We start from the raw sequence: 13,618 nt of genomic DNA on the forward strand, positions 1-13,618 counted from the left end.
TAAAGGATTTCCAGTGTTCTACTATTCCAAAATGGGAAAACCTATACTTTTTAATTAATTTATCCAATTTAGTCGCGTGTTGGGTCACGAAGAAGAACTATTGAATCCTCTTTACGTTAGTTAAGATTTTGTTTAGATTAAATTTTAAACTAAAAGAATTTTTGTTGCTTTGCTCTGTTGTCTGATCGATTGATTTTGGGATTAGTTTCCTTGTTAGTTATCATTTGATAAAGATAGGTAGAAATTGACCCATTGATAATGAGTAATCTAGAATAAAAACTTTATATTTAATTCATTCTCTTAAGGCAGGACCGTGTAACTTATAGAGATTTTGAGAAGGGAATTGTTCCATATTCCACATTTTCCTACTTTACCAGTTGGTAAAATACATCGAAGTTCATGGGTACGAAGTTAGTGTAGAATGATCCCCTTGTAGTATGAGCGGGTTATCAGAATATTTAGAATAACTAAGTTTAATATTATTAGCAATATGCATATATATTGCCTGTTCGGTAAATTGTGAATAAGTACATTAGTACTTAACAAAGAGTTTAATATTTTTTATATGACGACCAAGTGATGGTGTTTATAAGATGGTGTTTAAGTCAAAAAGCAAAAGGAAAGAATCCCATGATTTATGTCGAATATGACTTTATTATTCGTTGCAAATCTGAATCAAATTCTCAGCTGCTCAAACTGATCATAAAGCTACTAAAAATCAACACTTTACCGATGATTTACGAGCGAAGAGCTGTTTGACGCTAACACGCCATCTGGAGTAAAAAATGTGTACCAATAATCAAGAGCTGATCAGCATCAGAAGAAAAACAAAAGGGAAAACTTTAAATTACACAAATAATCCGCACAGTGCAGCACGAAAGGGTTCATCAACTAAAAGTGAGATGAAGTCATCCAGCGGCAGCTCGCACACTAAATATGCACAACCGCAATGCATTGGTTCGTTTTGCTCTGTTCTTAAATCTGTTTTTTCCCGATAAATTTACTGCATTTTCCTTTCCTGCCTTGCGACACGCTTTTTCCTCCCTACCCCCCTCCTAGTAGGTGAAACTGGCCCCGGGGGGATGGGATTTAAATCCAAAATTTGCCGTTTCGTCGTCGCAATAGCGCGCGGACGCGCTTCAGCGCGAACAACAAATTCTCAGCGCTGATTTAGTCATAGCCTAAAAATAACACTACCCGCGGCTTCTCTCGCTCAAGTGCCGCAGCACTTCAACGGGCACAGTTTGCTGACTGTTTAGCTTCTTTTGCTGTTGCTGCATTGGCGTGTTGTGTCGTCGTCGTCCCCGCCTGCCGTCTTTAAGGCTGGTTTGTTGTGTCCCTCTCGCGACTCTAGTGTGCCCAATGGGCGGTTGTCGAAGCGTGCCGATACGGCCATGAAAACCCAATCAGAAAGGGCAAAGTTGTGCGGCTGGGGGGCAGGCAAGCATTTTGACTAAAATTGTAATCAAAGAATTAGATTTGCAGAGAGTTTGTGAGCGGTTGTTCGGGTATATGGAAGTACTTTGAGGTGTTTTTGAGGTATGGAGTAATAATTTTATTCGATATTGTATTTCATTTATAAATCTACAATATTAATAAGAAATTGCAGTGCTGTAGATTAACTGACGTTCTGTAAAATAGAGGAATAAGGCCATTATACACCGTGAGCTCATCGTTCCTAGAACACTGTATTTTTAACATATGATTGATGCACTCTCATTGTACACTTTCAACAAAAGTCCATTGAGTCATGTTGGCTAGCAAAACAAATGCACATTAAAGACGACTGATGCTTACTTTTATATCAAGTGCGCAAGTGTCGCAACAAACATCAGTCGCGCGACAGCACTGATTTCATTCCGCCCCGACTAAAAAACCGGGCCAGTGGAGCAAGTTACGGGCCGAAAGCCGCTTTTCCTTATATGGCACCAAAGTGTGTGGTGGAAGAAAATCCGCATCCATTTTAGTGGCTGCGCGATTATTCGCTAAATCGTACCCCCCCGTGTGGGGGTGCCTACAGTTTATCGGTATATATATCTTTAAATCGCGTTTGTTTTCATTTGTGGATATCATGTGAGCTTTCTTGGAGGCAACTCGTGATCTTTCGTCCGTGAGGGATGGGTCACAGTGCTACGTTATCAAATCGGTTTTCCAATAACAAAATTCCGTTTAAGTAATGGCTTAGGCTTAGTTCATACTGATCAATCATACAGTCATGTGACAGTCAGATATAGGCGGAAAAATAGGTTTACAGATGTAGATGTCCACACTCAACGGCTGTATGTGTTAAACGTTTATCATCCCAAACGAATATTGCGAGCCATGCAGCCAACATCAACTGTATAGCAATTTAACACCACACAACACTTTAACCTTTTCCGTTGCCTGTATGTGCAAGGCCATGCAAGATGCTCATGCTACACACCCCATCGACAGCACCACCCAGCTTGAGGGAAATAAACAAATCACACGTTCGCATTCGTTACAAGTTGTTAGTGGTTTCGCTTGAAACCTTGCAACGACAAGGCTATCTACAGCGATCAGAAGAAATTTGGCTAAATATTCTAATCCAGCTGAAGTTATCCACCGATTCAGAGCTGCCTGTTTGTGTGTTTTTTTCCGGTCGTTCTATGATGTCAACTTTTGTTGGAAATATCTTCCCATTCCCCTCACTACAAAGTGTATATCTACATGCACCCGTTGGCACAGGGCAGAACGCGGACATTGGGTTCACGAGTGGAAGCATATCAGACCAGCAGCAGCAGCAGCAGGGTGACATCATGCCGGTTATTGTGTTTGATTCTTGCGCCTCCTCCAGTGCCTGCAATGCCTTCCGTGCGGTCAGACCGGCGGTTTGTGTTTGGTAATCATTTTTCGAGTGGCAAATCGGAGGGAGAATCGACGACCACAGAGGCGCAGTGCTGGATTGCTTCGTTTGTTATCACATTGTGATCGTGACCGTGCCGAGGCCCTCCACTTGACAACCGTACATAATTGACCGTGTGCTGGTGTTGCTCTCCGCGATGCGTGTTGGTTTTGGTGTCCCATACCGAATGAATGATGATGATGTTGATGATCATTGAATGCTGTTTCGGAGTCGATTGTGCAACAGCGTTCGGTCATAGTTTAGAAACAGTGTACTTTGGGGTGGATTTTGATAGTGATGATGCCATAGACGACATTTCCACTTTTTTCAATGCACAAACGAATAATATCATTTTTTTGTATAATACTGCTTCGTAAATTACGACTTACGGGGTTACGAATGGACGATGGGAATGATAAATTGCATGGCATAAATTTGACATTTAACCTTCCGAGTGACACTCTCCGTAACTAAATGGTTGGGAACTTTCTTCATAATCCCAGTGCCGATTGTATTATTCGTATGTTGTCTTGTTGGAGTTCCCCCGGGCATTGGGTTGTTCAAACAACGGGAATGTTTCATAAACAAAATTATTGTGTCTTGCGGTTCCTTTCGTTCCTCTAATCAATTGAATTAGTGAAGTGAAGATATCAGTAGCGCACGTATCAGTTTAAGTCAAGATTCGAGTAGACTCGTACGTTAATAGTTGGAAAGAATTGAAGAGTTAGAATTGGAAGAACATTGTACACAGCTCAGAATGCTCAGAAGAGGTTCTACTTACTCTAGAATTCCTGGAGAATTTGACTGTTTTTTCCTAAATTTACCGAAAAAACGTTAAACTCAGCTGGAAGACACAGCTCTTATCATGTTTTTCCTTATCATCGTAGAGTATACTTTGGGAGGTGTTTTTTTTGTGATAGTCGTGGTGTTGTTCCTTCAAAATATTGCGGGCACATGTCACATCTGTGTATGCTTTTTGACGAGAAACCTGCCACTCGATGGCAAACAGACGAATCGAAACGCGGAGTTTGACGGGTTCGAGGTTCCGGACGGTGGTGGGTGTTCGGTAGCCAGAGTAGCAGCGCATATCACGTCGCTTGGACAACGCCCAAAATAGCGTTCGCTGTGTTTGCTTGTGCATTGCTTACGTACATCGTTTCACTGCCAGGCAGTTCTAACATACACCCTAAAAGTGTGGAGTGCGTGTTTGTGTCTGCCGTTCATCACAGACATTTGTGCGTCTGATAGGAGCTAGTTCTCCTGCAACAGTAGTCTGCCTCATTGCTGCTGTGCTGCAGTGATCGCAGCGAATGGAGCTAGCTCACTCTGACGTGTGACTTTTTTTTTCGTACCAAAGCGGACAACCAGATAGAGTCGCTCCTAACCGGCGATGCAAGATCATCGCGATCGAGTGTAGTTGAGATCATCATCAGTTGGTGATGCTGCCGCCGTGGGTGTATGCACCAGAAGCATAAAAATTGGACATTGTGTGTTTTATTTTATTTTATGTAAGTGTCTGTACTTGTTATTGTAGGTCGGAGTGATTATTCCGTTTGATGACTTGTAGGACAATCACATCGGAATCCACGCCCGCCGCCAATTTCAAACCGTAGATCAATTAGGTCCACGTCGGTATAATTGAGCCATCAGTAGAAGTTAGAGAGTGGGGAGAATCGTTTCGACTCGAGGGGGATTTCATTCGCTGCTAGTTCATTCATTGAGTAAATAGGCTCGAATAATTTCCCGTTGGTGATAGTGTTTTTACGATCGGGCGAAATGGTTGACGTGCTTTAGTGGGATATATAAGATATTCAAACAATTGCCATTAGCGATGGAAATGAACGTCGGAAAACTATATAAGAAACAAGTGAAATTGATACAATTTTTAAAAAATCCTCTGTAAAAGCTACAATAATAATCAATTTTCTTTCTTTTTCTTCTTGTGTAGATATAATAAACTGTAATATTGAACGTGCACTAGTGAAGAAAAAAGAAACTACATAAAAAAAACCCCCCTTTCATCGAAGTGAGGAAGGAAGGAAGAAAATAGTGACTATTTCCTTTTCCATTGCTTCCTAATAATGACGACTGACATTTCCGTAGTACGATGGGACCCTAGCCAGGGTCCTGGAAATGAATTTATCGAAGATATCGAATACGACGGAGGAAACTCCAGTTCCCGTTTATTCGAACGATCACGCATTAAGGCGTTAGCAGGTGAGTTAATGAGCAAAAACAAAAGGCTATAAATGTGCAATTTGTGCTAATACATGCATACACATTTTCTTTGCTTTGCTTATTCCAGAGGAACGTGAAAGTGTTCAAAAAAAGACATTCACAAAATGGGTCAATTCGCACCTTGTTCGGGTGAACAGTCCGATCAAAGACCTGTATGTGGATATGCGGGATGGCAAAAATTTGATCAAGCTGCTAGAGGTGCTGTCTGGCGAGCGATTGCCACGGCCAACGAAGGGCAAGATGCGTATCCACTGTCTGGAAAATGTGGACAAAGCGCTGCAATTTCTCCGCGAACAGCGTGTCCATTTGGAAAATATCGGTTCGCACGATATTGTCGATGGTAACGCTAGTTTGAACCTGGGATTGATCTGGACAATCATTCTACGCTTCCAGGTAAATTCCGATCGAACGTTGTTTTGCGTGTGCGTGTAGTAAAACTGTCATATATTAAAATCGTTTGTTTGGCTTTCAGATTCAAGATATTACTATAGAAGAAACGGACAACAAAGAGACCAAATCCGCCAAGGATGCTTTGCTGCTGTGGTGTCAAATGAAAACTGCCGGCTATCACAATGTGAACGTGCGCAACTTTACCACCTCGTGGCGTGACGGATTGGCGTTCAATGCAATTATACACAAGCACCGGCCGGACTTGATACAGTTCGACAAACTGTCGAAAACAAATCCGATCCAGAACTTGAACAATGCGTTCAATGTTGCGGAGGAGAAACTCGGCCTGACGAAGCTGCTCGACGCGGAAGACATTTTTGTCGATCATCCGGACGAAAAGTCGATCATTACGTATGTCGTGACGTATTATCACTACTTCAGCAAGCTGAAGCAGGAGACGGTGCAGGGCAAGCGTATTGGCAAGGTGGTCGGTATTGCGATGGACAACGATCGCATGATCAACGAGTACGAATCGTTGACGAGCGAGCTGCTGAAGTGGATTGAAGTGACGATTGTGCAGTTGGGCGATCGGCATTTCGTCAACTCGCTGGTAGGCGTACAGCAGCAGCTGGCACAGTTCTCCAACTATCGCACGGTCGAAAAGCCGCCGAAGTTTGTCGAGAAGGGCAACCTCGAGGTGCTGCTGTTCACGCTCCAGTCAAAGATGAGAGCAAACAATCAAAAACCGTACACGCCCAAGGAGGGTAAGATGATTTCCGACATCAACAAAGCCTGGGAACGGTTGGAAAAGGCTGAGCACGAGCGTGAACTGGCGTTGCGCGAAGAGCTGATCCGCCAGGAGAAGCTAGAACAGCTTGCAGCACGTTTCAACCGCAAAGCTACGATGCGCGAAACCTGGCTGTCCGAGAACCAGCGTCTGGTTAGCACGGATAACTTTGGCTTTGATCTGGCTGCGGTTGAGGCGGCCGCGAAGAAGCATGAAGCCATCGAAACGGACATCTTTGCGTACGAGGAACGCGTACAAGCTGTGGTGGCGGTTTGCAACGAGCTGGAGGCCGAAAAGTATCACGATATCGAGCGCATTGCCGCCCGGAAGGATAATGTATTGCGTCTGTGGAACTACCTGATCGAGCTGCTCCGTGCTCGACGCATGCGCCTCGAGTTCTCGATTCAGCTGCAGCAGAACTTCCAGGAGATGATTTACATTCTGGACTCGATGGAGGAAATCAAGCAGCGTCTGCTGACAGACGACTACGGCAAACATCTGATGGGTGTGGAGGATTTGCTGCAGAAACATTCACTCGTCGAGGCGGACATCAATGTGCTTGGTGATCGTGTGAAACAGGTGGTGCAAAACTCGCAGAAGTTCCTGGTTGACGAAGAGGACAACTACAAACCGTGCGATCCGTCGATCATCGTCGATCGTGTCCAGCGTCTGGAGGATGCTTACGCCGAGCTGTGCAAGCTTGCTGTCGAACGTCGCTCGCGGCTGGAAGAGAACCGCAAGCTGTGGCAGTTCTACTGGGACATGGCTGATGAGGAGAACTGGATCAAGGAGAAGGAACAGATTGTGTCGGCAGATGAGATTGGTCATGATTTGACGACCGTCAACTTGCTACTGTCGAAGCACAAGGCGCTTGAATCCGAGATACAGTCGCACGAACCGCAGCTGATGGCCGTTAGCGAGGTTGGAGATGAGCTGGTGCGCCGCGGACACTTCGGTGCCGATCGTATCGATGAGCGTTTGAAGGAAATCATGTCTATGTGGAGCAATTTGCGCCAACTAACAGACAACCGTCGCAAGCGTCTAGAAGATGCCGTAGATTACTTCCAGCTGTTCGCGGACGCGGATGACATCGATAACTGGATGTTGGATGCTCTGCGCTTGGTGTCGTCCGAGGATGTGGGTCGCGATGAAGCAAACGTCCAAAGTTTGCTCAAGAAGCACAAGGACGTGGCGGACGAGCTCAAGAACTACGCCGAAACGATCGAACAGTTGCATGCTCAGGCCGACCGCTTGACGCTAAACCCTCCGGAACAGGAGAAGGTTCGCGAGCGTCTCGCCGCGATCGATGCCCGCTACAAGGAGTTGATGGAGTTGGCCAAGCTGCGCAAGCAGCGACTGCTGGATGCGCTCAGCCTGTACAAACTGATTTCCGAAAGCGATGGTGTCGAACAGTGGATCGGAGAGAAGGAACGCATGTTGCAGACAATGGTCCCTGGCAAGGACATCGAAGATGTGGAAATCATGAAGCATCGCTACGACGGATTCGACAAAGAGATGAACGCCAATGCGTCTCGCGTAGCTGTGGTGAATCAACTTGCCCGCCAACTGCTGCATGTGGAGCATCCAAATTCGCTGGAAATTCAAGAGAAGCAGAACCACCTGAACAACTCTTGGTCGAAGTTGCGCGAGCAAGCGGAGAGCAAACGCGACGATCTGAAATCTGCTCACGGTGTGCAAACATTCTACATCGAATGTCGCGAAACGGTGTCGTGGATCGAGGACAAGAAACGCATTCTCACCGAGACGGACAGCCTGCAGATGGATTTGACCGGTGTGATGACGTTGCAGCGCCGTCTGAGCGGCATGGAGCGCGATTTGGCCGCTATCCAGGCGAAGCTGACGGCTCTCGAGAACGAAGCCGACTCGATCGAGGGCGAACATCCGGAAGAGGCCGCACTGATCCGCGAGCGCGTTGCACAGATTCAAATCATCTGGGAGCAGCTCACGCAGATGCTGAAGGAACGCGACTCGAAGCTGGAGGAGGCTGGCGATTTGCACCGTTTCCTGCGCGATCTGGATCACTTCCAGGCCTGGTTGACCAAGACGCAGACGGACGTCGCTTCCGAGGATACGCCAACATCGCTGCCGGAGGCTGAGAAGCTGCTCAACCAACATCAGAGCATCCGCGAAGAAATCGACAACTACACCGAGGACTACAAGAAGATGATGGAGTACGGCGAGGGTCTTACGTCGGAACCGACACAAACCGAGGACCCGCAGTACATGTTCTTGCGCGAGCGTCTGAAGGCACTGAAGGATGGTTGGGAAGAACTGCACCAGATGTGGGAAAACCGTCAAGTGCTTCTGTCACAAGGATTGGATCAACAGCTGTTCAACCGCGATGCCCGCCAGGCCGAGGTGCTGCTCAGCCAACAAGAGCATGTGCTTAGCAAGGACGATACCCCGGTCAATCTGGAACAGGCCGAAAATCAGTTGAAGCGTCATGAAGCGTTCCTCACCACAATGGAAGCTAACGATGAGAAGTTCAACACGATCGTGCAGGTGGCGGGCCAGATGACGAGCAAGGATCATTTCGACGCGGACAAGATCACGAAGCGTGCCGAGAGCATTGCTCACCGTCGCGACGATAACCGTAACCGTGCGCTGGAACTGCACGAGAAGCTAAAGAACCAGGTGAAACTGCACGAGTTCCTGCAGGATATTGAGGAGCTGACGGAATGGGTACAAGAAAAGTACATCACCGCGCAGGACGACACCTATCGCAGCGCCAAGACGGTGCACTCGAAATGGACTCGCCATCAGGCGTTTGAGGCGGAAATTGCTGCCAACAAGGAGCGTCTGCATGAGGCGAAGAAGGCCGCCCAGGAGCTGATGGTGGAGAAGCCCGAGTTCAAGGAGATCATTGAACCGAAGCTGACGGATCTGTCAAAGAACTTCGACGAGCTGGAAACCAGCACCAAGGAAAAGGGTGCCTTGCTGTTCGACGCCAAGCGTGAAGTGATCGTGCAACAGAGCGTAGACGATATCGACTCGTGGATGGATGATCTCGAGAAGCAGATCATCAACACGGACACTGGTAACGATTTGACCTCGGTGAACATTCTCATGCAGAAGCAGCAGATCATCCAAACGCAGATGGCAGTGAAAGCCCGCCAAGTGGAGGAGCTTGACAAACAGACGGAGGTACTGACGAAGACTGCTCCGTCAGACGTGGTCGAACCGATCGTGGAGAAGAAGACGGCTGTAAATGCACGTTTCGAAAAGATCAAGGCCCCGCTGCTGGAACGCCAACGCCAGCTGGAGAAGAAGAAGGAAGCGTTCCAGTTCCGCCGAGACGTCGAGGATGAGAAGCTGTGGATTGACGAGAAGATGCCGCTGGCTGAATCGACGGAATACGGCAACTCGCTGTTCAATGTGCACGTGCTGAAGAAGAAGCACCAGTCGCTGAACACGGAAATCGACAACCACGAGCCTCGCATCATGACGATCTGCAACAATGGTCAGAAGCTGATCGACGAGGGTCACGAAGATGCAGGCTCGTACGCCGACCTTATCAGCCAGCTGACGCAGAAGTGGCAGGAGCTGAAGGATGCGGTCGAAAATCGTCACCGACAGCTGGATCAGTCGGAAAAGGTACAGCAGTACTTCTTCGATGCGGCCGAAGCGGAATCGTGGATGAGCGAACAGGAGCTGTACATGATGGTGGAGGATCGTGGCAAGGACGAAACCTCGGCCCAGAATCTGATGAAGAAGCACGAAAGTCTGGAGCAATCGGTGGAGGACTATGCCGACACAATTCGCCAGCTGGGTGAAACCGCACGTCAGCTAACGACCGAACAGCATGCCTACAGCGATCAGGTATCGGTGAAACAATCGCAACTGGACAAACTGTACGCCGGATTGAAGGACTTGGCAGGTGAACGTCGTGCCCGGTTGGATGAAGCCTTGCAGCTGTTCATGTTGAGCCGCGAGGTAGATGATCTGGAACAATGGATTACGGATCGCGAAGTGGTTGCTGGTTCGCATGAGCTTGGACAAGACTACGACCACATTACGTTGCTGTGGGAACGTTTCAACGAGTTCGCCCAAGACACGGCCACCGTTGGCAGTGAGCGTGTCGCAAAGGCAAACGGTATTGCTGACGATCTTATCCATGCCGGCCACTCGGACAGCGCTACGATCGCCGAATGGAAGGATGGTCTGAATGAATCATGGCAGGATCTGCTTGAGTTGATTGAAACACGCAAGGCGATGTTGGCCGCTTCGCGCGAGCTGCACAAATTCTTCCACGACTGCAAGGACGTGCTGGGACGTATCAACGAGAAACAGCATGGCGTTTCGGAGGAGTTGGGCCGTGATGCGGGTGTCGTGTCGGCACTGCAGCGCAAGCACCAGAACTTCATCCAAGACCTGATGACGCTGCACGCGCAGGTGCAGCAGATCCAGGAAGAGTCGGCCAAACTGCAGGCGGCGTACGCCGGTGAGAAGGCACGGGAAATTACGAACCGCGAACACGAAGTGCTGAACGCGTGGGCCCATCTGCAGGCAATGTGCGATGAGCGTCGCGGCAAGCTTGCCGACACCGGCGATCTGTTCAAGTTCTTCAACATGGTCCGCACGCTGATGCTGTGGATGGAGGACGTTGTGCGACAGATGAACACGTCGGAGAAACCACGCGACGTGTCGGGCGTTGAGCTGCTGATGAACAACCATCAAAGCCTGAAGGCGGAAATTGATACGCGTGAGGATAACTTCAGTGCCTGTCTGGCGCTAGGCAAGGAACTGCTTTCGCGTAATCACTACGCATCGGCCGACATTAAGGATCGATTGTTGCAGCTCACCAACAGCCGAAATGCGCTGCTACATCGATGGGAAGAGCGTTGGGAGAATTTGCAGCTGAGTAAGTGTCGTTGTGAAACGTAACGCTGTTAGGTTGTATTTGTGTTAACGTGTAACTTTAATGTATTGCTATGTTTCCCCTTGCCAGTCTTGGAAGTGTATCAGTTCGCTCGTGATGCTGCCGTCGCTGAGGCATGGCTTATCGCACAGGAACCGTATCTGATGTCAACAGAGCTGGGACACACTATTGACGAGGTGGAGAATCTAATTAAGAAGCATGAAGCCTTCGAAAAATCTGCCGCTGCCCAAGAGGAACGCTTTAGCGCATTAGAGCGATTGACAACGGTGAGTTTGGAGTTTTGGCAAGTCGGATTGTGCGATAATTGTTTGACGCGGTTTAATTTGTTCCTTTTCCTTCAGTTTGAGCTCAAAGAAATGAAGCGTCGTCAGGATGCAGCCGAGGAAGCAGAGCGCCAACGGGTGGAAGCGGAAGCGGCAGCACGTGCTGCGGCCGAAGCAGAAGCCGAAGCAGCCCGACAGGCAGAAGCTGCTGCCGCGCGTGATGCAGCCGATGCACCTGGTTCACCACATTCCACCCGCGAACAAGAGTCAGGTGAGAACATGTTTTTGATTTGTAACTATCCCTGTAAGCTACCTCCTTTATTTACCCCCAAAAACAAAAACCCCTTTTGGAATATTGCAAATATTCCATCCACCATCCTGTGTTTATATCCATCCATATTTAAATATCCTTTGCTGTTAAGGCTACTGTTTCCTTCAACTGTTCACTTCCTAACAGTATTTTAAATATGTTTATTTATATTAAACCTTTTTCTTACTGCTAACCAATGTTGTATCACTACTTAACCGTACCTTTTATATATATACCTCCACAATTCATTCGTTTTTCTTACACGCTGCCCGCGCGATTCACTATGCTAATACAATATGAAACAATTGACAAAACAATAATCCATTGGCATACTCTTATTGGAACACTCGATGTGGCGGTCACGTAAAATACAAACAAACAATCAAAAAAAAAATCCTAAATAACATAAACCAACTGGAAATTTGAAATACGCAATATACTTAAAAACCTTTCAACACCTGTAGTCACTATGCGTGCAACTTCACCTGTAGAAAAAGAAAGACCCATTTCCCAGACAGGTACTTGAGCATAACACTATGACCTATCTTTCTTAGAACGTATTCGATGTGCTTCTGATAGTGTGTAGCCTCTACTCAATACGATGCCTCTCTGCAATATATTGTGCGTGTGTGCTGGATGTATTTCTATTAAATGTTTCTGTGTGTTTTATGGCTTGGTTTGGTGTGTTGATTTACATTAAGTTTCCCTCTGTTGCTTACTTATTTTATTCGCATTTGGGGATGTGAAATGGTTGTAGTTCTAAACATTTGTTTCTTTGGTGCGATATTTCTACTCAATGAACTAACATATTTTGGTTTTACTATTATTTTCATTTACTAACTCATGTTTGTGTGGCTTTGGTTGTGGGATTCTGTTCTTGTAACATAACATTCGATCATCAGTGCATGTGCGAAAGCCCAAGATTCTGTTCGGTTCGTTTCGAAGTGCTTCGCTCGAGCAAAGCACTTCCATTTTTAAAATCTCATCCGGATCAACCGGAGCCGTACCGAAGCGATCCTCTTGTAAGTATTTACCGTGTGTGATCTAGCCGTGGTGTCTAGTCGTATCATTTATTGGTGGTCGGACGGTTCTGTATCTTTTTTTGTCAATCCCTCTGGGAGTCATGTTTCTTCATTCACTCTTCACAAACTTCTCTCTCGTTGACGTTCCTACTGTCCCAATTTCGATCTTATTTATATTTCTATATTCAATTGTCACGTTTTCATGAGTTTATCCTTAATATGTTTTATTTTTTATCATCAACACTCATCATCACCACCAACCGTCAACTACGCCTGCCAACGGTCACCAAAACCTGTTTCCCAAACACACACACACAAATAAATCAATCCAAATAAAACTCCTTCACCTCGCCACCACCACCACCAACACCTGCATTTGCTGCATGCCCAAATTTGTTTTTGTCACCAAACCACAAACATACAACCCATACGGGGGCTGCTGCACTCGGCTCTACGCACAGTTGCCGGCGAAACGGTCGTATCGCGAAGGCATTCCGGCATACCGAAGGAACGGTCCAGCAGTTCGGCAAGTGCATCGGCCGGCGTTAAGGTCAGTCGACGATCCCGCTCCAAAAGCCCGTTCCGCAGCTTCAGATGGAAGCGGACCGCCTCGAAGGCGGACGAGGCAGCCTCCGATGACGAAGGTATTGGTTTCGCCAGAGATATTATTTCCTCCCCGTCCACGCAAATCCCACTGCAATTGGTTGGCTATATCTCATTCATACACCATTATCCCCACGCGTGCATTAGTGTACTGAAATTCCTAAAATCCTCAAGAAACGCTCAAACTACTATCCTTCTTTCCTTCGTTAGTGCGAGAGAAAAACATCAAAATTTCAGAC

At 47.1% G+C, this 13,618-nt stretch overlaps 1 protein-coding gene across 6 annotated transcripts in view; it reads left to right on the top strand.

Moving 5' to 3' along the window:
• The window catches only part of LOC128298005 (spectrin beta chain), a 30,617-nt gene that overhangs the window by 11,748 nt on the left and 5,251 nt on the right, over window positions 1–13,618 (top strand). For 3 of the 6 annotated variants that reach the window (XM_053033728.1, XM_053033730.1, XM_053033729.1), the window contains exons 2-7: window positions 4,815–5,083; window positions 5,172–5,497; window positions 5,577–11,163; window positions 11,251–11,447; window positions 11,523–11,715; window positions 13,238–13,420. In XM_053033728.1, coding sequence (XP_052889688.1) covers window positions 4,948–5,083; window positions 5,172–5,497; window positions 5,577–11,163; window positions 11,251–11,447; window positions 11,523–11,715; window positions 13,238–13,420 — 6,622 coding nt within the window. In that variant the 5' untranslated portion in view covers window positions 4,815–4,947. Of the gene's footprint in view, window positions 1–4,814; window positions 5,084–5,171; window positions 5,498–5,576; window positions 11,164–11,250; window positions 11,448–11,522; window positions 11,716–12,218; window positions 12,273–13,237; window positions 13,421–13,618 lie in introns of all 6 variants that reach the window. The other 3 variants (XM_053033732.1, XM_053033733.1, XM_053033731.1) reach the window with 2 other exon arrangements.

Source organism: Anopheles moucheti, chromosome 2 (assembly GCF_943734755.1).
Source record: "Anopheles moucheti chromosome 2, idAnoMoucSN_F20_07, whole genome shotgun sequence".
NCBI classification, from domain to species: domain Eukaryota; kingdom Metazoa; phylum Arthropoda; class Insecta; order Diptera; family Culicidae; genus Anopheles; species Anopheles moucheti.